Source organism: Barbus barbus, assembly GCF_936440315.1.
Source record: "Barbus barbus genome assembly, chromosome: 13".
In the NCBI taxonomy this organism is placed as follows: Eukaryota; Metazoa; Chordata; class Actinopteri; order Cypriniformes; family Cyprinidae; genus Barbus; species Barbus barbus.
This window is the reverse complement of record NC_136741.1, coordinates 29,015,646-29,041,088: the sequence shown is the minus strand read 5'-3', so window position 1 is coordinate 29,041,088 and position 25,443 is coordinate 29,015,646. Positions and strand designations below refer to the sequence as shown.

The window sequence follows — 25,443 nt, the reverse complement described above, 5'->3', positions numbered from 1 at the left end:
GAGTAATGCGATTGAGTATTTGCTCATTGTGTGATCAGAAAAGCATGATGTTTTAATAAGCATTTAATAGTGAATGCATAACCTCAGGAAATAATAATTTGATTTGTTTAATTTAATAGAATTATTGTTCTTATGTTGTCACTGTTTGTTGTAAATCAATCTGAACTGAAGAGCTTGCAATGTAATTCACAAATGGCATGCAGATATATATATGCTTATGTGAATATTTAATTTATTAAAAACATTTTTACCTTTTACATTTTTTTTTTTTTTTTTTTAACAGCAATGACAATTAGTTTAATTTTTATATAATACTTTTTATTTTTTCTAGGTCTAAGATATAATAATATAATGTGTATATATAATATATAATTTGGTGTGTGTGAAGTATGGCTGATCTTGACAGGCTTTTGTAATATTCACCCATAAAGTAGAAAAGCGTTGCATCTTAACTGTTTAAATGGTCAGAAAACCCTTCGTTTTCACATTTATGGGGGAAATTATTAGGACTGTTATGAAAGTGAAATGGTATCTTCTGTCGATCACATGTTGTGAAAGTATGACCTAATTCTTCAGCCTGAATCATGATGTATGAAAGGTCAGTGTCAGTCGGGGTTGCCATAGTATTGCGCTCGGGCCTGTAGCCTGTCCAACAGCAACGGCTCACTGAGCTAATATGACTGTTTATGGCTTCCAGTCAAAGTCTAATTCACACACGAGCAGCTGTTGTGTTGCTGAAACTGCTGAAGATTGGACTCAAATCAAACTTCTGATCACTGTACTGTACACAGCAGGCAGATTTACTGTAGGTATGAAATATGCAAATCACTGGCTGCATTAACTATAGTATATAAAATAGTTGTGTGTGTGTGTAAGCAATACTGTAGTAACTCCTGTAGTAAGCAATACTGTAGTATTCAGTTGCAAGCAGTGCATTGTAAACACAGCTCATCGGGCACTAAAACAGGTGTCGTATCTCAAAAGCGAGCACAGATGCGGTGAATACAAACACCATTCCCCTGCTCACATACTCTGACTGTGACACAGAAATGAATGCAGATTTAATGCTGCTCTCAGCAGGTCACTGAGAATGAAGCTTTTTAAGACTGACTGCATATATTAATGATTAATTCACATGACAATGGCACTTCTTCATTTGAGCTGTGATGTGAGTGACCTAATTGCATATATATATATATGTGTGTGTGTGTGTGTGTGTGTGTGTTTGTGTGTAGTTATCTGAATGATCTGGACAGGATAGGAAGGTCAGACTACGTCCCCACCCAGCAGGACGTCCTGAGGACCCGAGTGAAGACCACTGGGATCGTGGAGTCACATTTCACTTTTAAAGATCTGCACTTCAAGTGAGAAACATTTCATGCTGTGTGTCTAGAAGCAACACACTCATATCAACGGAGTTTCCTAAAAATGAGTCCTTACACTAGTTTCACCACATGCAAGCCTACATGCAAGTAAAAAATTTTAGATATTAAAATATTAAGTTGAATAAATTAAAATAGTAGATCTTTATAGATTACAAATATTTAATTATAAAAATGTAATTAGAAATAATGATAAAATGTAGTAATTTGATTATTTTGCATGTGGTTTTCATGTTTCATGTCAACTTTATGATCAAATAAAAAAATATTAAAATGTAATTAGTTTTTATAATACAAGCAAAATCCTTTAAATTGAATGTATTCATTGCCTTATCATACCCTTCTACCAGTTAAATATTTCTTGGAATTCTGAACATTTGCTATCCCCCATGATCTGCTTTCATTATGCTACTTTATGGAGCATTATTAATATTATACAGCAAAAAAAGTTATAAAATAAGAGTTGAATGTGTCGAACAGGTTACTATAGAGCTAGTGAAGCTATATGAAAAGTGAAAAGGATTTGGGTAGAAAGTGGATTCTCATTATCTTCGGTTTGTCTTTGTTCTTCTGAGACCCTCATGAAATGTTAATGTTCACGCGAAAAGTGACACTTTCACCTGCTGCTGCATTTCAGTACCTTCAACATAAAATATTCTCCCTTTTTATGGCCTCCTTATTCCCTCCTCTCTTCAGGATGTTTGATGTGGGAGGTCAGAGGTCAGAGAGGAAGAAATGGATCCATTGCTTTGAAGGAGTAACAGCCATCATCTTCTGTGTGGCTCTGAGCGCTTATGACCTGGTGCTGGCAGAAGATGAGGAGATGGTGAGTTTCAGATATGGCCTTAAAACAACAGACTTGGAAAGGTTTCGTTTTAGAAAAAAAAATATTATCCTGTAATCAAGAGCCACGGGAAATTCATGGAAAACTTTGCGGGTTATTCAAACAGTAACCCTGAGTTATGAATTTGTAATTAGTTTTGCAAACCTTGTCCAAGAATTGTACATTTTCAAACTGTTTTCTGATATATAATTTAAAATGATCATAAGATTGAGCGATACATTTAAATATATTAAAATGAAATGAAATTATCATACAATGGACAAAGTATTTCATTATTGTAAGAATGAGAGCGATACATTTAAACAATAAAATAAAATCATATAAAATTATAAGATTGGGCAAGTATTTATTTTGAGGTTGAGCAATACATTTAAATTATAGCACTTATATCACTTCAAATTAATGTGATTTATAAAATTATCATAAGATTGGGGGAAGTATTTCATCATTTTAATGTTGAGAAATACATTTAAATAAATTAAAATATAATATAACATAAGATTGGGAAAATATTTCATTATTTTAAGGTTGATCAATACATTTATACAAATTAAAATTATATAATATAAAATTATAAATTTGTGGAAGAATTGTTTTTATTTTGAGGTTGAACAATACATTAAAATAAATTAAAATTATATAAACCTATATGATTGGGAAAATATTTCATTGTTTTAAGGTTGAGCAATACATTAAAATAAAGTAAAATGATGTTAAATTATCATAAGATTGGGGAAGTAATTCATTATTTTAAGGTTGAGCAATACATTTAAAATAATAAAAAATGTCAGGGTTTAGGGTTTTGGCCAAAATGACAGAAAATGTAGTATTTTATGCGATCAATATTGACATTGATATTGATAATGACTGAATTAGTATTGAATAGTACTGAAATTAGTAACAATTCAAGTAAACACTTTTCTTAAAATGAGTAAATAACTACTTGAGCATGTGGATATTTAAAAATCTAATACTGTGTTCTTTTCTTTTGTGTTACCAGCAGTCATAACACTGAATAATGCATAACTAATACCTATAAAGATCCTTGTGAAGCTAGTGCAGCCTCTACAGAGCAAACGTATGCTGACAGTGCCCTCTGATGTTGAGTTACTGTGCAGCATCTTCAGTTTCTCAATCATCACACTCTTTTTCAGAACCGCATGCATGAAAGCATGAAGCTGTTCGACTCCATCTGTAACAACAAGTGGTTCACAGAGACCTCCATCATCCTCTTCCTCAACAAGAAGGATCTGTTTGAGGAGAAGATCACACGCAGCCCTCTCGCCATCTGCTTCCCGGAGTACTCAGGTCTTTGACTTCACCACTGCTCATTCAAAATCATATTATCCCACAAATGCGGCGATGAGGCTTCAATTGAATTCAATTTTTTTATTTAATTCATTATTTGACGGGGACAATGGACATTCAGAAAACTGCCCCAGAATTAGCTACAGAGCTAAATTTCATCTGCTGTTCCTGGGCAGGAGAATACCAAAACGGATAAATATAATACCATGTACAATAAAATCCCCCCCCAAATTTAACAAATAAAAAGTATAATCCCCCACATAGAAACTACAATCCATATTTCTACAAAATATCCCCTAAAAATACTACAAGGCATCACCCATCAAAATAAAAATTCAACTCAGTTCCATTCAAAATACAACAATACTTAATGGTCACACACCTGACTCGTCTTTATCCATTTTTTCAAATGTAGCTTAAACTGTGCCAAGGTGGAACACTGTCTTATATTAATTGGTAAATTATTCCCGTTTTTAACAGCCCTTACAGAAAATGCTGAACGACCAAAATCAGTAACTCTAAAATCACCTCTTGACGAAGCTCTAGTTTGTCTTATATTTTCAGTACAAGAGAAAACGCATTCTTTCAAGGGTGAAGGTGCAAGATTATTAACAATTTTGTACATTAAACAACAATTGTAAAACAACAAAATTGTCAAAAGTAAAAAAAATTGTACTTGTTAATAATCAAACAGTGATGAGATCTGTTAGGTTTGTTGTCAAATACGTTTAAAGCACGTTTATACAAAGTATATAAAGGTCTAAGAGTAGATTTTCCTGCTTGTGACCATGAAGTAATACAATAGGAAGAATTCAAAAAGCTCTAGAAGCTTTGATTGAAAGTTAACTCCGTATAAATTTAAAATTTCTAAGTTGAGGTGTCACTGCACAGACTTTTTTTTTGAACATGCTTTTCAAATGTTAAACGAGAATCTAAGATAACTTAAAATCTGGTACAATTTGTCATTTTTCACCATTAACTAATATCTGGTTGGACCTCCTCCTTTTAATTTTAAAATACACACAGGCACGTTTCTGAACATTTAATGTTAAGCAACACTTAAAATTTGTCATTGCGATTAGATAATTTTTGTGCCACCTGTTCTTTTGTTTTGTCATGTAAATAAATCATCTGCGTACATTTGAATATGTACATCAGGACAAACATTTGGAAATTCATTCAAGTACAAACTAAAGAGAAATGGCCCTAGGGTTGACCCCTGAGGAACCCCTGTGGGACAATCTCTTAAGGAAGATGTGTTTTTTAATCTTTCATCATGTGTAGTGCAACAAAAACATAATAAACTATATGGTTATTTTGCTGAAAGCTGTTTTTTAGGTTTATGTAAATAAAAAGTGCATGTTCAAATCTGTTAATGTTCAAATATTTTCTGTGTGGTTGTTATACAGGAGCCAATAAATATGACGAGGCTGCCAGTTACATCCAGACCAAGTTTGAGGACCTCAACAAGAAAAAAGACACCAAGGAAATTTACACCCACTTTACCTGTGCGACTGACACTAAGAATGTGCAGTTTGTGTTCGACGCCGTCACTGACGTCATCATCAAAAATAACCTGAAGGACTGCGGCCTTTTTTAATGAAGGTGGCCAAGAGAATGATGAGGTTAATACACACACATGAACCATTCATGCTCAAAACACACCTCTGTGTTCAGATACACTTATACAAATAGTATTTTTAACAAGATTTTCCAAGGCTGCATTTATTTGATCAAAAATGCAATAAAAACAAATATTGTGAAATTCTATTACAATTTAAATGAACTGTTTTTGATTATAATATATTGTAAAATGTAATTAATTCCTGTGATCAAAGCATCATTACTGCAGTCTTCAGAAATCATTCTAATATGCTGATTTGTTGCTCAGAAAACATTTTTATTAATGTTGAAAATAGTTGTGCTGCTTCACATCTTTGTGGAAACTAATACATTTAGTTTTTCAGGATTCTTTGACAAAAACAGCATTTAACTTGTATACAATCACATAAATGTCTTTGATCAATTTAATGCTTAATCAGTGCTAAAACTTATTGAGCCTAACCTTTAAGCTGATCATTAGATGATAAATTGCTTACTTTATTTTAAAGATGGCACATGCATACTTCACAAACAAATCATTTAACGTATAGTAAGTTTGAAATGATATAACATGCTTCAAACTGTTAATAACCTTCTTGATTTGTTGTGTTATTCCTCAGGAAGGTGTAAACTGTTTGATGGAGCTGGTTCGACACGACATGCTAGACTGCCTTCAACTACCTATAAGAATCGTAATGTTTTTTTATGTGACAACCGGAAAAAGACTCGTGAACAAGGAAAAGAGAAACTTCACTGAATTCCAGCACACCATCCTTCTTCCCAGAACCTGATTTTAACTTGGTTCTCAATGTATAAATTATTTAATTTTGCAGTTATTTTCTGCTAGAAAACAGGTGGAGAGTCAGGATTATATTCTGATATTTGTTTCTATTGAGCTTTGGTTTCGTTTCTGACAGGTTACCAATGGGGGTGGGGGAGGACTTCTTTTATGGATGTGCTAATTTTATTAAACTCAATAGCAAAATGCTTCTTTTGTAAAGTTAGTGTGAGCACAGAAAGAAAACGAGACAGCACTTTTGTAACAGCACTCTGCATCCCAGGCTCCATCTATATATTGTTGCATGACGGATCATATGAAATTGCTCGCTCGCTCCGATCCACGGCGTGACATTCCCTCATGTGTCTCGCTCTCTTTACTAGCTTGACTTTGACACCGTCCAGAATTGACTCGCGTGTAAAATATTTATATCCACCCTCACATTTCTCCTTCCTGTTGCTGTACCATCCCTTCTTTTGCGCGATGTCTGTGCCTTGTTGTCACTGTCTGTAGATCATAGGGCTGCTTTTATTCACGCTATTAAATGCAAAGTGTTGAGCACATTTTAAGAGCTAAATTAAACTTAGACCTCAGTCTTTGGGTTAATATAAAAGATTTAGTTGGAAATAAAAGTTGATATGTAAGATAGAGTTGTGCTCCCTGTGTCTTTTGTATTGTATGTCTCTTGATGCAGCACATTAGTTTTTGCTGATGCTGGTAACAGTGTTTATGGTTGTACAACTCTTCCAAAGACCTGAGAAGAGATGATGATAACCCCTCAGACAACATGCAAAAAAAAAACAAATTTTGCTAGAAGTTTGATCGCAACATATAATCATTGCTGTTAATAGTATTCACCATCTGTTTGATTACATTAACTAACTGCTTGATTTTTTTTTTTTACCATACATTTCTGCCATATGGACATCAACTTGAGATAAGCAATTACTAAATATAATGTAGAAACTTTAATTTTCTGTAAAGATGCTTTGCAACGATTTTCATCGTGAAACGCACTATACAAATAAACTTGAATTTAATTGAATTTATTATTATGAGGTTCTGCACTATCACTTCATGACCACGTGATGGCGCTAGATAAACATTTTGTGTAAATAATGGTCAAAATGACACAATCCCGCTGACAAAACTATTTCCTAAGACTTTTACATTACAGACAAAACGATAAAATAAAGCATTAAAAATAAAATACAAACCCGAACTACCATCTAAATATTTGAAAAAAAGTCTTGTTTTTGAACAAAATGTTTCTTGTGTAAACCAATGTTGTACAGAAAGATGAATGAATAAAATAGGCTACAATTACATTGGCAATATTTCTTATTAATATATATTTTGTTATAAATAAACATGATCAAATCAATCAGTTCAGGTGTGAAGGGTTTGGCTGGCAGGCGGATGCGCGTCGCTGATTGGTTGAGAAACTGACGGCGCAGTCAAAAGCGCTCAGCGCTCAGTCCAAACGCGCAGTGACTGATAACAAGCAGAAGACGCGTCTGCATCAGGAGCTTTTCTATTGTTCTGGACAGCTTTAGAACTCTTGCATATTTTTATTTGTTTTTGTGTACAGTCGGTAAGTGCTTCAAACTCTCTTAGGTTGCATATACGCACAGCTGTGCATTATTTAAATACGATATTTATGCCACATCTTTTCTTCTTTTTTTTCAGGGGAAACGGGAAACTCTTCCAAGGTGGACTAAACTCAACAAACGAAAAATAAACATGGTGAGTTTTTTTTTACTTCGCTTGCTTTGTTCTTGTTCATCTGGAGACGATATTATCTAAAAATATTTCTAACATGGGTTGCGTCTTTAGTCTAATTCATGCAATTTAACAAAGAACATAGTATATGTAATAATTTCATATTCCGTGTTCTGTTTATTAAACATGACTATTGGAGATTTTTCTTTTATAAACTGGCAAAAAGTCATCAGCATGTTGTTTTGAGTTCTGTACTAGTAACAGAATCAAGTAATTCACTTCTGTCTCTGAGAGGACAGTTTGCAGCAACCTTTGCAAAACATTTACTGTGGTGTGGTTTCGGGACCTAAACTGTAAGGTGGTGTTTTTGGGCACTTTTGTCCACTAAAATGTCAGTTTAGAGTCTAAAAAGCTGTATGTGGCATCTTGAATTCATTTGTTCATATGCTGCACTAAATATTTCTATAGTTTTAACTCCAATATTAATGTGACTCATGCACTGATGCCTTTTGTGCCTCCCTCAGGCATTATAAACTATCTTGAACTGTAATTTTGAAATGAAATGTAGGTTTTCAGCAGTGATGGAGGTTAACCACCACCCATCTCTATGCATTTTTCATGGCCTCTGGCAACCGCTGGCTTTTCAAACACACACACACACTTGCAGCTGAGAGCCAAATGGCTAAGTTCTCACAGCTGTGACAACATCATGGAGTGGTCACTGGTTTGAGGCAGAGCTATAGGACCAGTCTATACACATTCATAGGTATTTTTCATGCTTTTTAAAAGCATTCCCCAAAAATTCCAAATCCATAACGGCTACAGCAGAGCTGGAAGTGAAAGTAAAGTAAATCGCCTGAGAGTAGGGTGATGTTATTGCTGGATAAACGGGGACTTTCTGGTTAAGAGGTGTGGACCTGAGATTGAATCTACTTTGATAACGCCAAGCCTGGTCAAGAGGAATTTTGTTTTTGTTATAATTAAGGAGGGTTCAAGACATTCTGGAGAGTTGTTGTTATAATACATTAAAATAAAACCACTGGAAATAAGATTTGACTTGAAATAAATATTAACTGAAAAACTTCTCATTTTCATATAGTTTAACTTGATGTGCTAAACTAACTAAAGCAAAAACTGAAATAAATTCAAAATTTAATACATTTAATAAAAAAAAAACTATTAAAATGGAAAATACAAAAATATGTAAAACTATTACATCTATATATATATATATATATATATATATATATATATATATAATAGCATCTCAATGATACTAAAATACCATTTATTTTTTAACTTTTTCTTCACTTTATAATTTATATAAAATTTCTATTTTAATGTTTTTTTTTTTATATAATATATATATATATATATATATATATATATATATATATATATATATATATATATATATATATATATATATATATATATATATATATATAATTTTTTATATCTTGTTTCTCTATAAAAAAAAACATTTAATTATAGCAATGGTACTACTGCTCTGTTGACTATTTAGTACTTCTAGTATGGGAATTATTGGGAATTAAAGCTTTTTTTTCCCCCTTGCATTAAACCCTCCCAAATAGACTAATGTACACAATTAGTCTGATCGCCGTTCATTTGCTGTGAACGATAGCAACACAGAGCAGTATTGTCCCAAAAAATGACATCATATCCTTTTTGACCACAACAATCCGTGCATTAATCATGAACTTGATGTGGGAGAAGTGTGGCCTCTTTCTTCCAGAAGTGGTGCAGGAAGGGACTCCTTTTGTTTCCCGTTCCCACAATCGGTGCGGATGCATCATGCTCTGACTCTTCTCCCCTGAGACTCTGCCAAATAGATTGTGTTTGTTTCTCTCCCCTCTCCCACTCATGTTGTTGATTAATGCTGCTGGACTAAACTCTGGACTGCTTTCATCTAAGGGGGAAAATCAGTCAACTTTATGGTCTGTTTGATTGTCCTGGTCCATGGATTGTTTTCCAAGGCGATTATAGTTCCTGGACACATCCGTCTAGCAATGGATTCACAGTTTTTATTTAAAACATTTGAGGAACAAGCTCATCTTAGCTGCCCACTGCTCCAGGTGTATGTTCACTACTGTGTGTACACTTGGATGGGTTAAATGCAGAGCACAAATTTCGAGTATGGGTCACCATACTTGGCCACACACACCACTTCCCTTTCCCCTTTTCCCCTATTAAAAAAAAAATCTTGTCCTTATGAAAATGTACTGTAGTGGTACAACAACATAATGCAGGTTTATTATTGGTAAAACTTTCTCATTATGTGAAATGATAAAATCCTAAATTTAATCTTAAACACAAAAATGATGACGACAAAATCTCAAACTTAAACTAAAATGAAAACACAACATATAAAAATTATCTAATTTGAAAAATTGACAAGTGTAAATGGAGAATCTCATTTAAAATGCTGACTAAACATGACAAAACAAACTTTAACAAAAATAGAAAAAAATCCCCAAAAATTCAAAATATTGATAAAACGCAAAAATAGTACAAAAACTTAAAAAATCGAATTCAAAATACTGACAAAACGCAACAATTACTAAAATAAAAAAAATAAAGCTAACTCAAAATATAGTCAAAACGCAGCAAAAATACCCCCCCCCCCAAAAGCTTTAACTAAAATTGAAATGAAAGTTTAAAAATGTAATCCAAAATATTAATAAACCACTAATAGTTGGGTGATTTAAAAAAAAAAAAAAAAAAAAAAAAGTCATTGTACTAACTTTTTTTTTTTTTCTTTCTCTAGATGTGCGTTCGCAGTTCAGGCGACTGTTTCCGGGACCAGATGCGCTACATGATGAGGTCTCTGCAGGATCTGAAGCAGATACGAGAACCCGTCGACCAATCAAAGTGCTCGTACGCGACTCGAGCCTGTCAGAAAAGGGCGCAACAGCGGGATCAGCTCAGTCGCCTGCGGATCTCCGACGTCAGCGACACCAGCACCTATGATTCCGCCTGCTGCCTGGCCAGTCCGCTGGAGGAAGAAGAGGATGAGGAAGCCGGGGTTGGCCGTCTACCTCAAGGCTCCCCGAGCAGCGTGAAAAGCCTGGACTTTGATTCGGGATACTCTGAAGCATCGTGGCAGGACGAGGGTGTGGTGTTGAGGCGTACGAGGAATGTGCGCGTTTCATCGTCCGCATGTGTCCGCACCAACCGAATCCGACCCAAATCCACATCAGATGCATGCCTGGAGCGCTGGACGTCGTTTGAGGCCAGCGACCCAACGGACTGGACCACGTCTTTGTTAACCAGAGGGCGTAACAGGCAACCGTTGGTTCTTGGGGACAACAGCTTTGCAGATCTTATTAAGAACTGGATGGATCTTCCAGAGTGCCCAGATTCTGCAGAACTCAAGCCGAACGCCAGCCGCAAACTAGCCAAGGACTTTCTGGTCAACATGCGGCGGAAATTAGTGGGCATGTCAAAGGGAGTTGAGGACAGAATGGCTTGCACTAAACGCATGTCTTGTCCTGTGGGATTTCAAGCCCCCAAACCCTTCTTTCACCAGTCCCACACAAGTTTGCACCAATTGGGACCAGACTTTTACCAGTTCAGCGCTGTCATGAAGACGGGGAGTCGACAGCCTATCATTTGCAATGACATCATTGGATACATCTGATGTGTTTATGAAAACTGACTGGAGTTTACTTTGAAAATGTCTATTGTTCTATGTATTGATAAATATTGTAATAAATGCTTTTTATATAAAATCTCTTCTGCTGCATTTTTCTAAGAGTAAAAGTATGTTCAAAAACATTTGATGACTGAGGATTTCACAATGTGAATATGACAAAAGCATTAAAAAGCTTGCGCCTTAAATATAAAGCAAAAATCTCAAGGCTTGTTGCTTTTATAAATCGGCTGCAACTGAAATATGATGAAAGAGATCATTTTTTTTCAATGCATTTATTAAAGAATCAGAATAAACAGGTCTTACAGTTCATAATCTCCCATTATTTGTAATGCTGGCCAACGTTCAATTTGCTTGGCTCTTAAGTTTGACCAACTCCTACATTCAACTGCAATCAAGTTATTAGAACTTTTCTATTTCATGTGCATAACTATTTAAGTCTTAAAGAGTTGTGCAATAGTTCATAGTTTCAACACGCCACCAAACAGATCATATACTGTGCAAATATTATACTTCATTTCTAAAAGTCAGTAATGAAGTGACTCATGGAATGCACTTGTCAAAAATAAGACTTCACTGACTGAATGATATGAGATTTTGACAGGCAGTACTTTTTTTTTTTATATTAAGAATTTTACTTTAGAGTTTGAAGGCTCGTAACCGGAATACATTAGAAAGAAAAAAACCCAGCTGTCAAGTGTTTTGTGAATGAGACCCACTGCTGTAATGCGATTAGGACTGAACACACACAAATGTGTCTAAAGGTGATTAAATTAACTGAAGCAGATGCAGCTCATTTGGGTCTCTGGCTCTGCTCTGGAAGTGTCTTCATTCATGCTAATCGGGAGGTGAGGGGTGGGTGGTCATGACTGCATAACAAAGGGATGAGGGTGGGATTTAACAAACCACAGCGGTCATATTGATACAGGACACATCATCATGCTTAAAAGAATTAACAGAAAGATATTTCAGACAGTCAAATAATGAGATTCTTCACAATAAAAAAAACAAAAAAACTTTCCAGTTCAAGTTTTACACTGCAAAATAATCAGTATTTGTCATGTTTTCTAGTTGGCAAGACTTTTTTCAGTGTTGGTAACACTTTACATTAAGGTTTCAAAAATTAACAATACTTTTATAGCATTTATTCATTTCAATATTTACTAATTTAAATCAAAAGTTGTATGTGTTAACATTAATGCATTGTGCACTGAACTGCAGCTGTATTTTGATTAACTAACATTTACTAATAAATGTAAAAGTTTCCCATTTGTTTTATAAAAAAAAAAGATTTTTAATAATTTTAAAGTTTTAAATAAAACCAAGATTACTGGAGTGTCTTACAAGAAAATACAATTAAAATTTTTAATGTTTATTTCAAAATGCTGTTTCTTTGTAATGATATGTGAAATTTACTAACCCAGTGTAGTTAATACATTAATATTAACAATATTAACTTTTTGTAAAGTGTTACCAGAATAAATATAAGATAGTTTATTTTGTTTTATAGGCAATATTTTTTATTTGTTTTAAGAATCAACTTTATTAAATCTACCATGTTTATTATTTTTTGCAGTGTCACATGATTTTATGACTGTTTGGCATATAAATCTAGAATCAAAGTTAACAGAGACCGTTTAATAGTTGACATGTTATTAAGGTGATAATTCGTTCGTAAACGTAAGGCTCTGTTCTCCAGCATCACCTGAGCAGGTATTTGATGGGTGGGACGGTCTGGCAGTCCTCATCCTCTTCAAACGAGGGAATGATCTCCAACATCTGCTGGTGATCTGGAATCTTACTCTTGGTTGCGGTGCGTACCAAATCAGTTATGCTGCATAAACAATAAGTTCATCAATGAGTAAAAATACCACTTCTCTTTTTAAAGTGCTCCTATTATGCCTTTTTTAATATTACCTTTCATGCAGTGTGTCATGTAGCAGTATGTGAACAAACTTTCTGCAAATTTGTGAAGCTGAAAGTGCACGATATATAAAGTTATTGTCTATGAAAATCGCCTAAACGAGTCGTTAGGACGTCACAAATTAACACCTTTGCATAATGTCCGCCCATGGCCTGTCATTCGGGCTGTACACGGTAGACCAATCACAAAAGACTGCGCCAATCACAGCAGCGAGGGCTCACGGAAAGGAGGCTTAGCATGAGTCGTTTAGGAATCATTTAGAAATTAGGTAAAATTAAAGCTATTTTTTGAGAAAACTAGTGTTTTTTGACCTTGGATGCATGTAAACCTGTTTTAGGAGACTCATAAAACAATATTAGCAACCTAAAAATGGCATAATAGGGGCACTTTAAAGATGAACCAAAGCTTGCCAGCATTATCTTCAGTGTACTTTACATAAGATACTGTTACATAAGAATAGTTGCTGTGAATTAATGTAGAGAGTGTTTATTTATGTAAGGGTGTGGTATGGACTCGCTCATAATTATAGAGGAACAGGAAGGTCACTGTTATGCCTAAGTAACATCGGCTATGTTGAGAATGAAGTACTTGCTAACTGCACAGTAACTATAATGCATACTATTTAGAAAAACAGTACAAATGCACCTATACATTCAATGTTTAATTTAGCAAGTGTTGTGCAATTATGAAGGAAATAAAGTTATTTTTTTGATCAAAATACAATAAACATTTAAATATATTACAAGTATAACTTTTATGTTGTACCAAACTTTGGACGGCTTTCACATACTTCTGCATCATGCCAAATGTTTCACAGAAATGTATATGAAGAAAGGGCAGGAAGGAGCAGCACTTGACACGGGTAATAAATTTCTTTCTTTTTTTTCCCCTCTCTCTTAATTTGTCCTCTGAGACCAATTTTAGTTGCAACAGGAAGAACGTGAATAACCTTAAGATCTCTGATGTGAGATGCACACATGCATGCAGAGGGGAGTGAGGGGGTTAATGAAGGCGTGTGGCTTCAAATGACCATTATGCTGGAAAGCCTTAGGAAAATCCCCATTATCCCCAAATAAACACTAGTGGACAAAAGTCTTGAAATCTCTCAGTCTAGACAGATCTAATGACATATTGCTCTAGAATTCAGGTTAATATTATGCAGGTAAACATCGAATATAGCAAGATTAATGCAGTGTGGAATATTTCCCTTAAAAACAGCTGTATGTCAGCATACACACCTTAGATTCAGGCGATCAGTATGAGCCGAGAGATCACTGTACAGTACAGCGGTACCATAGTACAAGCCAGTGATGCTCAACTTATGGGTTTCCTGAAATCAGAAAGAAGTATTAATTCAACAGACATTCTGTGTGCCCACAAACATATGTCACTCAATGTGTGTTTTCATCTAGACTGTCAGATTTTTTTAGTTAACCAATTTCCTACATGCACTGCTCTTCAAAAGTTTAGGATCAGTAAGATTTTTTTTTTATTTTAAGAAATCAATACTTTTATTCAGCAAGGATCCATTAAATTTGGCCAAGCAAATAATCTTGAAAAGAATGTATCATGGTTTCCACAAAGTACTAAAAATGTTAAATAAATGTTTTTCTTAAGCAGCAAATCAGCATATTAGAATGATTTCTGACGGATCAGGGGACACTGAAGACTGGAGTAATGATGCTGAAAATACAGCTTTGATCACAGGAATAAATTACACTTTCAAAAATATTCAAAAAGAAAAACTATTTTAAATCGTAATGATATTTCACAATATTACTGTTTTAACTGTATTTTTAATCAAATGCAGCCTTGTTGAGCATAAAATATTTTTTTCAAAAACATAAAATCCAACCCCAAACTTTTAAATGCTGGAGCATGTATTTATGTGGCACAAAATCTGTTCTAGTTCCAAAGAAAAGACACAGAAGATTTAAAAAAAAAACTGGTGTGAGACTGAGTGTCAATGGTATCTGATGTCTTTTAAGTGTCTGATGTTGACAGCGTGTGCGCCTTAACCTTAATGTGTTTCAGCAGTTCCTCCAAGGTCATTTCCTTTTGACCCTCACGCCGGCCCTGCACCAGGAAGTCGTCCCAGAGAGAGTACCGCCTCCCCGCGACCTGCCGACAGACACGACACACCGGCTCTAAAACACATGCTTAACAAACATTAACACACATCTGACTCGTCAGTTGAGGGTATAGGCTAGTTCTCCCATGCATACTACCTCTAGTTCACTAAGCGGTCCGAGTCTGCATGGACTACATGGATGTGGCGTTAACAGCTGATATAGATCTCGTTAACCCTGCTGACACATTTGCAGCTCATGTCTTGGATGTCAAACACAGTTCAGGTCAGAGGTCATATAACACCAGAGACAGGATAAACAGAAAACAATGAATGTGAAAAAAAAAATATAATATTTTCTGATTTCATTATAAATTTGACATTACAATGTAAGGTTTGCAGGCAGTTTTAATATTTCCTCACTGAAGGACCTTGACAAAAAATGGTGCACCTCACATGAACTGACTTGCTTAAAAAGACTTTACTAATACCATTCCTGAGGCACACTGCAGTTCCTACATTTACATTACAGTAAATTTCATGTCCATTTGCACAAGTTTGAATTATTCTGTGCATCAAAAAATTGGTGTAGAAACCATTTTCACTGAGAAATTGCTAGTAAATTTCACAAATCATTACAAAGAAACAGCAAGTCACAGATTGAATTAAATATGAAATTTTGAAGAAACACTGAAATAGTATTTGCTAGTAAATACTATACTCCAATAACCTTAGTTTTATTTACTTCTTAAACATTTTTACAGTGTATACTGGTAAAAATTAATAGAGAACACTACAAACATCTCATTTACAACCTTTGGTCTGCAGCTTATAAATTATGAATGATAAATTCAAATACTTTTTTCATCTGTGCAAAAAGTTTGCCTGAGGTGCAATGCATGAAAATGTAAAAATATTTTATGACGGCTATGGAAAGAGGAAGTTCAGTCCTGCTCAATAAAACAGATCCATGTCTTGACTTGATCTTGCTGACAGCATTTCAAACGTACTGCATGTAGAAGCATGCATAAACCTTCAGCTAAAAATACACTGCTTTCATGTGATCAAGTACAGCACTAAATACAGAACCCAAAGCCAGGCCTCAAATTCCTCCAGGAGCAAAGGATCTTTGATAACATTTATGCCTCTGTACTCTTACTGCATGAGCAAGTGAGTCAACTGCATTTAATTTTATTTTGTCCTAAAATGAAAAATAATTAAGAATTTATTGCATCTCCAGAGCTACCAATGAGCAATAAAATTGTCCTCTGGATTAATTCATTTTACCACCAAACTGAGACCCAAATGAGTTACTTCACCTCTGCTGGAATTCGTACCTGTGTGTGAAATACATGGATTTCATTTGTTTAAGGAAGCTGTTCTTCCTGGGCTCATAATAATAATAAAAAACTAATACTATAACATAAACGCACCATGGAAATACTATGTTTCTGGACATGCACCGTGGTGATACCATAACATTCTCTGAAGTAATTAGGATATCATGCACATATCAAATGAAAATGATAATTACAGAGTGCCCAGATGATCGGCACATACACTATTGATAAAATTTTTTGTTAATAAATTTTTTTATAATATTTATTTATTTATTTTTAAATAAATATGCTCACCAATGCTGCATTTGATCAAAAATACGGTACAACAGTAATATTGTGAAATATTATTACAAGTAAAACTAACTGTTTTTAATGAAAGTAAGTTCAAAAGAACAGAATGTATCTGAAATAGAAATCTAGTGTAACATTAATATTTCTTTAAAAAACATTACTGACCTCAAAATTTTGAATAGTGGTGTAAATCAGTGCAGCATTGGATATAATGGTATAATTCAAGTCATCAGAAATGTTGTCAGGACAGATATCACTGTCCAAAAGTGGTAGGTCAAGTTCCCTACTCAGTCCTGTAAATAGCAAGACACATGTTTTCAACCACAGTCATTTGAAAATCAATTTGTCATGCTGTGCCGACACCGACCACATTGCAGTGCATTCACCAGAAATATCTACTCCACCCAATCTGCGGCCATAACTTCACTTTCAGAAGTTAGATTTTCCCTCACACTGCTTGTGTGCTGATATCTGTGATATTCCTGCAAGGCATGTCATCTTTGACTACATCTATGGTTAATATTAAGGTTGAAATGAATAAAGGCACCATATACAATACATAAGATAAAAGCAATACAATCATTTCAGGAATGGATGAAACCTCAATGCGTGCTAAGGATTCTTAACTAAGAAAGTAGAGGTCAATCTAACCACAAATGAAAGGGTATATTGACAGCGTTAACCTCTTGTTGGGAGGGTTAAAAATAAGCATAGTAATGTGGAAACCCTAGTCTTTGGGAAAGATGCAAATCCTAATTGAAGACGTCTGAGCCTGTAGAAAGCCTCCTCAGATCCAGGTGTTTCTGCCATAAACCTTCATAATCCCATCACCTGATTGTATCTGTGTTGCGGAGCCACACGTCTTAATGCTTGACCTATCTACACTACCATTCAAAAGTCTGAGGTCAAAACACCACTGATAAACACATTATGGGCACCAGAGATTGGGACTTAAATACAATGAAATGAAGGCTCCAAAATGTCAAGCTCTAAAATCACAAATAACGTTTTAAATGGAGAGACAAACAAAATATAAAACCAGAAGAGAATAGTTGAATCTTGGCTCTTTATACCATCACCACTTGTTTGCTCACTGGGGGTTTTAAAGAGTTGCTCTATGTAGAACGGCTTTAAAACAATATCATTAAATTCCAACAGTTCCTCTTAGTTTTTATTTTTGAAATTCAGTATATCTTTCACAGAGCGCTGTTCTGTTGCTATAGTCCATGGAGGATGAAACTATGACATTCTGGGCCAAATGTGAGGTCATCACTCTCAGAATGGAGCTCTGCCAACATTCTCATATGTTCTTCATAAACTCTATCACAGGCTGCATTGTAAACTGGGCTTTTCCAACACTCAACATGTGTCTCTGCAGTGCTCATGCCATAGAGAAGAATTTGAAGGAACACACAACTGTTCAACAACATGTTTTGAAGACTGCATCATGAATGCATTTACCAATTAGAGAATATGAGTGCGAGTTGAGTAGAGGCTTGATAGCAATTGTTGAGCGACTGCTTGACGTGGCCTGCAACACAATGGTTGATTCTCAGAGAGAGGAAACTTGACGCAAAGGGTGCAGCATGATAAGTCGCCCCTTCCTGCATGTGGAATAAAAATGGAATGGCTCACGTCCTCTAAGGTTCGGGGTAGAAAGAATCATCACCAAAACTATAACAATGGACTCATTCTCATAACCTATACAGCTGAAACTGTTTTTAGAGTTTGTTTCAATCCCTAGACACTCAGGAGTTTTTCAATGCCGTAAGAAGAGTATAGAAAAGGGTTTTGTTGCTAGGGAACCTTTTGAATCAGTTATTATTGTGGTATCAAATATTTCAGATAAACCTGCCTTTAAATAGCACATTAAAACATGCTGTAAAAATGAACTGACTGGCCGCCTTTCAAGTCAGTCAGACAGGTCCTTACTTTCTAAGTGGACAGTTCTTGGCCAGAATGAGATGAAAAATTAAACTTCATCGTGATAGTCTGGCTGTGCAAAACTCGCATCTGTTCATTTTTGAGTAGATAAGCGTACAATCATATTTCCAAGTGTGCTAATGGTAATCCGTGGGATGTTTGGGAAAATACAGCTCGTCTTATGATAGTCTTTGAAAGTTCAAACTTCAGTGTGTTGAATCACCCACAAAAGTCCAGTGTGTAAGCTGAAAGGCATAACTGAGGAAACACATGGCCTCGAACAAACAGATGAACATGAACAATCCATTTCCTCTGGAGCTGTTTAACTCTGTTGCTACAGTATAAAAGGGATCAGCTGATTTGTCCATGCCACTTCTTTAACGTCATGCAAAAGGGGATTCTAGGCATGAAATGAGTCCTTTGACGTAACTGGTACCTCCAAAAGTCAATATGTGGCCTGAGGGGCAAAATTTGGCATCCAGCTGATACACAATCCTCAGCCAAAACACAGCTGAAAAACACATTTTGGGCACTAGAGATGGAGACCTGGCTGGAATCTTTTCATTGTGTTTTTTCAAAGTTAAAGGTGAAAAAATATTTTGCATGGTCTACGCTCTATAAATGCTTTCGTCTGCTAAAAGCTACACTGACTTGCATTAACAATAAAAGGAAAAAATGTGTGCATGCAAAATTGCAGGGGTATATTTATATATAAACGTTTGGGGTGAGTAAGACTTTTGGCTATGAAAGAAATTAAAACTTTTATTCAGCAAGGATGCATCGAATCAATCTAAATTGTCAGTAAAGACATTCATATAGTGTTGCAAAAGATGTATATTTCAAATAAACGCGGTTCTTTTAAATTTCTATTCAAAGAATCCAAAAAATATATCACAGTTTCCTCAAAAATATTAAGCAGCAAGCCTGTAGAAAGCCTCATAAGCCTCAGAATGATTTCTGAAGGATCATGCAAGACTGAAGACTGGAGTAATGATGTTAAAAATTCAGCTTTACCAAAGAAAAAAATAGGTTTTTAAAATAAAATTAAAATGTAATAATATATCACAATGTTACTATATATAGTGCATTTTAATCAAATAAATGAAGGCTCGGTGAACATAAGAAAAGAAAAAAAAAAACGTCAAACGCTGTGTTGCATCCACATTTATACTAAACATCAATACAGAAAAGTGTGTAAAATTCTAGAGTAAATCAATGCGTTTTGTTTAAACATTAAGTTAGGTACATTAGCTCAACTGTTTTTGGTTGGTTCAATTCTCTTTCATCAACAAAAACAAGACTGATCACTTTACTGAAAGAGTTTCAGAAAAAGTGAGACAGCTGAAAGTGTGTCTGTCTTTAGGAAATGATTATTGATCTGTCTTACAGGAGCCCCCTGGGGAGAAAAACTGAGGGCCAGATGGCCAAATCACCAAAACTCTTCTGAAGGACCTTTCTTGATGTTTGACCACAAGAAGAAACAAGATGTCAGAGTGATGCATTTTAACAAACAATGGCACCAAGAAGTATTTGGCCACTTAAGTCACACTTAAAAATGTATGAACGAAGTTGCACTGGATCACAAAATATCAAAGCAACTGCATTTATGTTCAAGAAAGGTGCCATAAGCTCAGTTTTCAAGCAAAATATTTCATAAAAACCTTCATACATCAAATATAAGTCACCAAAACACCAACTGATTCAAAGATCATTGAGCAAAAATAATGAAGAAAAGTAAAGTAGGCAAAAGCCAGAATGTCATGTAATACAATGTCATTTAGACATTTTTAGATACTTTTTGGACCACTGTATACAGCAAAATCAGATACGACAGCCTTCCAGGCTGAATATCTCCCTTTAATCTTAAACTCATGCATATCCCCTTCTGAAACAGAGCGGGGTAACAAAGGATGGAGAGGGGTGACAGCATGGCAGGCAGTCTCCAGAGGGTTTGACACTTACACTCCAACTATAGCCCTTCCTACAAAAGGCCCATTGACGTGTTAAAGAGTAAACAGAAGTCTGGCTCATTGTCCTGCCAATGAGGCTCTCCCCACCTGACTGACGGCTCGTGCCAGAAGGAGTCAGTCAATAGAATTTGTTTCTTACAAATGGTGCATTTTGTTTGAGTGTCCCTTTGACTGACACACACACACACACACACACACACACCACAGCAACGTTAAATAAAGCCCATGTAGGCCTGTGCTGAAAGGGTATAATTCTCCTTGGTGTAATCACTGGTCCCATAAATTCAGAAGCCTAATCACTATTGTCACAAGTACAAGACAACACGCTTTGAGTTCAGGGTGTTTTTACAGTTTTTCCTTGTTCGACTCACCAGTGCAATGAATACATCTGAATAGCCTGCTGATTGTGATCAATAATTGTTTCTTTGTACATCAATATCATTGATTGGCTTCTATTAGCCAATCCAGGGGTCAGGGTTGTCATTGTGTTATGTAATGTAATAGGATTGTACTAGACTGGTCACACATGGGCACAACAAGGGCATCTGGAATCACAGATGTGTGAATAAATAGTTTCCTTTCGAAAAAAAAAAACTGTGGAGTTCCATGGTACAGTGTTGGTAATATCAGAATATTTTAATATTTCACAAAAAGCAGCGAAATTATTGCTGGTATTCTTGGAAACAAAACTATTTGAATATAATTTGAAATTATAAATACAACATTTAAGAAGAAAATTTATTTTTAATAAAACATCTTGGTTCGGTGCATGAGGCCTTATGACGAATCCAGGCAATTCACCCCCCAATCCAGAAGGGGGCGGCTGCAGTAATGCAACGCTGTTTGATAACCGCCAGCAGAAGAACAGCGAATGCCATGAGTCGCGCACTTGAAAACAAAGCCGCCTAGACAGTGACCATGTGCTGATTCTGAATGAGTCTCTCATATATGCCGGGTTTCCATCCAAAGTTGTGAATTTAACTTATGCGCAAAATTGGAATAATCGCATAAAACATTTGCAAACAAGCAACGTTTCCATCCAATGAGTCAAAGAGAACAAAATCGTCACTTCCTGGTAAACTGGCACTAAACAGCCTATAGAAAACTAGGATAAGCTACTGAATATAATAATTTTCATATATGAAAAATGACTTGCGCCTCAGAGCGAGCTGACAAAACACAATAAATGCTGTCATTGTTTTCAGAGGTGAATGCTGCTGTTTGGGAACACAGTCGTGTAAGACAATTATACAGAAATACCTTGATGACTTTGAGTTTGCTCAGGCATTTCAGAAAGACCATAGCATTTCAGATGCTGTGGAACAAGATCAGTCCTCTGCTAGTCAAGTTATCCCATCTCATAGCGCAAAATCACAAATTTTGAGATGCGCTTGGAGGAATTTACTTGCAAAATGCGTTTCCATCTCCCATTATTCGCATTAACCCTTTTTCGCACAAGTCAAAAACCACCTCAAGCGAGCGTAAAAACTTTTCAACCTAAGGGATTTTTATTAGAAATTTGGTGTTTCCATCACTCGTTTCTCATGCGATACTTCAAAATGTGCATTAAAATGGTGATGGAAGCCCAGCCATAGACTGACAAAGGAGTATAGCCTACTTTAAAGGCTTGCCCACTCAACTGTTCGCAAAATGGGGCTTTGTGCTCGTGTATCCTACATCTCTCATTCGGCACAAATCCAAATATTCCATAATATTTCCATATTTGCGATGTAACGTATCTGAATGCTAAACTATTATTTATTATATAAATTATAGCCTTTGTACTTCAGTCGCGTTCCAACGGTGACACAGAGGCGGGTGCGCTGATGTTTGGCTCACTGTATTTTATTTTGATAAAGTACCAACTGCGCTGTCAAGTTAGCAATGCTGGAACTGATGTGTGTATGTGTGTGTGTGTGTGTGTGTGTGTGTGTGTGTGTATGTGCGCGCTCTGGCGCGATCACTTCAACTGTTTCCTTATACCAGCAGAATCAACTTTAAATCACTTATTGTCCTATTAATAATAACTTTATAAAGGTCTGCTTTTATTGGTGTACGCTCACAATGAAAACAAAACAGATTTTATATATATAACGTAATAATAATATTTAGTATTTTCACATCTAGATGGAAAAAAAAGTAATTTGCACTACTGTCTGTTCAAAATAAATGAAAAGAAACTGAGCATAGTAGATTTATTCATTTTTTTCCTGTTGTACCGAAAACGTATGGAACCATGACCGTATATTTTACTATAGTAACCTTGTTTTATTAAAATCATATAAAAACAAAGAATACTTGATTCTGATTGGTCAGTTGCAGAATGCTGAGCTCAAATATTTTAGTATAACAACCGCTAAACAGTAAACCATATTAGTTCTAACATATAAAGTCTAAAACTGACAAAAGTGCAGATGAAAAATGTAAGAGCATTATGGGAACAGAAGGGAAAAACTCATGATGCATACCTACGTAATTGGTTTAAATGGCTCAGAGACCATAATTACACAAAATGGTGCTAATGTTTTCCCTCAACTGATATGGCTGAGTGAAAGCTGAGGATGGTGAGGAGAGTAGGCACACAGACAGGAAATGAAGCAGTGAGGCCTGGAGGTGTCTGGACTCATGCGGACGGCTCAAGGGTCAGCAGTGATGTTTTCATGCCTAAGGCAAATAGCATGACGCTTGTATATCAAGATTAGACAATACAAATCCAGCTGCCATGCCTTTTTGTTTTGGGAAGCCTTCTGCAATGTTTGCAGAGTAGATGCTAACATTAACAAAGAGTACCATTGTATTACCATGAGTGGAATAGAAAGGTCAATGAAATACAACCCCGATCAAAACATTTGCTTGTTTACATGGATTCCTGATCGATCAGTGTAACTGTCACACATATTTTGAGATAAACTATAAGCAGGAACATCAGTAACAGAACAGAGACTAATCAAAGTTGAGTTATGTTTCCCTCTTTCACGAGTTACAGTTCTGCTTTCCATGCTGTTGATGTATTGTTTGTGAAGAGACTGTTTAAATGCGTACACAGACAGTAAATGACACTTCCCATGTTCCAAAATTAAAATGATGTGATCTTTCCAGCTGTACATATGCATGGGTAGAGAACTAGGGCTGAGAAACACAGACGAAGCAACACATGGTCTATTCCATTTGTGAGAGAGCAGCTGCCATGAATACATACAGTATCTATGCGAGTTGGCAGTCAGTTCGACTGCCATTAAAACACATGCAGCACTCAATAACATGTGAAACATGCTTTCTGGATAGATGATTTTCATAGAAAAAAAAGATTAATAAATAAATAAGTCTAATATTCAGAGTCTGTTACCACTAAACAAACTGTGTACTTTCCCCTCATAAGACATTACAACCACTTTATACTGATAACATAATTATTCATCAGTGCACATACAGAAAAAGTATTAGACTTCAAGTCAATAAAGTGTACCATATATTTCTTGGGATCTCCAAAGCATACCATTTGGACAAGGATTAAGCATTAGATTCATGATCAATAAAAATGTACCGTCCAGAGCATTCCAAAGAACTCCAGTTATCTGATGGAATTACAGTGAATTTGCACGGCAAGGAAACACTCTCCATTTCCTCAACTGATTACTTTGCAAGATAATATCTTTTCATATATGGCCAGTGCATTCATCTAGATGTGACTGTGCCAAATCTGTTCCAAGACACCACCACCGGTGCTTACGGGTTGTTTATATGCATTAATACGCCTCAAATGCATTTCCAGTGATCACTAATGGTCAATTATTATGCATAACATGAGTAGGCAGTCTAATATACAAATAGAGTCACAATAAAGTCACAAATGGAGTACTAAGGCTCTGATCAGGTCAAATTTACCCTCTTGGGTACCCTCTTTTTGCACGCTGTGCAGCTGTGCTGCAGCAACAGATCACTCAGTGGCTTGAGATATTTGCCCTGTAGGAATGAAAGTATAATCTTGAGTACTACAGAATCTGTCATTATAAAGCATGCCAAACCAATCAAAGATGGTTTGTAACTTGCACAAATTTTGAACGAAAAAAGCCAACAGTCTTTTAATCATTATGCAATTATAGGCAGATTCACATTTCATGTAGGGAGCAGCACTTTTGAAATGCCATATATTTCATTGCAGTCTGAGTACATCACATGTTAAAGAGACTTTATCTGGTGAGAAGTGTGATATTGAACTCAGTTCTGGTGTTTCACAGAAAAATAATTGGCCCTGCCAATTAAGCATACTTTGGCTTTTACGGTCTAGCTTGGATTCTTGGGGGACTTGTTTGCATGGAAAGCATCTTAATTGAATAAGTGTTTTAATGTGTCTGTTTTATGGCCAAATTCCTCTATGTTCAACAAATGGCATTGCATTGCTGCATTGATGACCATCATAGACACAAACATATGCCAGCAGACTAAACAGCTTGTTTACTTTCTTCTCATAAGGCATTATCACCAAATTCTACTGATAACACTACAACCATGCCACCCTGCAACAAAACAGTCTGGATTTTGAAATCTGTTGATTTAACAGACAAATAAACACATAATTTGGGGATTTTGTGTACACATTCCCTATTTACTTTCTTAA

At 35.5% G+C, this 25,443-nt stretch overlaps 3 protein-coding genes across 5 annotated transcripts in view; 2 read left to right on the top strand and 1 right to left on the bottom strand.

Moving 5' to 3' along the window:
• Positions 1 to 7,114, top strand: part of LOC306879480 (guanine nucleotide-binding protein G(i) subunit alpha-2) — a 48,895-nt gene extending 41,781 nt beyond the window's left edge. The window contains exons 5-9 of one of the 3 annotated variants that reach the window (XM_079432461.1): positions 1,236 to 1,364; positions 2,079 to 2,208; positions 3,381 to 3,534; positions 4,944 to 5,159; positions 5,757 to 7,114. In XM_079432461.1, coding sequence (XP_079288587.1) covers positions 1,236 to 1,364; positions 2,079 to 2,208; positions 3,381 to 3,534; positions 4,944 to 5,134 — 604 coding nt within the window. In that variant the 3' untranslated portion in view covers positions 5,135 to 5,159; positions 5,757 to 7,114. The remainder of the gene's footprint in view (positions 1 to 1,235; positions 1,365 to 2,078; positions 2,209 to 3,380; positions 3,535 to 4,943; positions 5,160 to 5,756) is intronic. The other 2 variants (XM_079432463.1, XM_079432462.1) reach the window with 2 other exon arrangements.
• Positions 7,115 to 7,390: 276 nt separating this feature from the next.
• On the top strand, positions 7,391 to 11,619 carry LOC306879481 (PAK4-inhibitor inka2). The gene is made up of 3 exons (XM_079432464.1): positions 7,391 to 7,508; positions 7,604 to 7,660; positions 10,425 to 11,619. The coding sequence occupies exons 2-3, from the start codon at positions 7,658 to 7,660 to the stop codon at positions 11,295 to 11,297; spliced, it is 876 nt and encodes a 291-aa protein (XP_079288590.1). The 5' UTR covers positions 7,391 to 7,508; positions 7,604 to 7,657; the 3' UTR covers positions 11,298 to 11,619.
• The window catches only part of uba7 (ubiquitin-like modifier activating enzyme 7), a 37,188-nt gene continuing 23,321 nt past the window's right edge, over positions 11,577 to 25,443 (bottom strand). Inside the window, exons 23-26 of the mRNA XM_079432458.1 lie at positions 15,253 to 15,354; positions 14,472 to 14,563; positions 13,015 to 13,143; positions 11,577 to 12,178 (exon numbers count right to left, since the gene is read on the bottom strand). Of these exons, the coding sequence (XP_079288584.1) occupies positions 12,142 to 12,178; positions 13,015 to 13,143; positions 14,472 to 14,563; positions 15,253 to 15,354 (360 nt within the window). The 3' untranslated portion in view covers positions 11,577 to 12,141. The remainder of the gene's footprint in view (positions 12,179 to 13,014; positions 13,144 to 14,471; positions 14,564 to 15,252; positions 15,355 to 25,443) is intronic.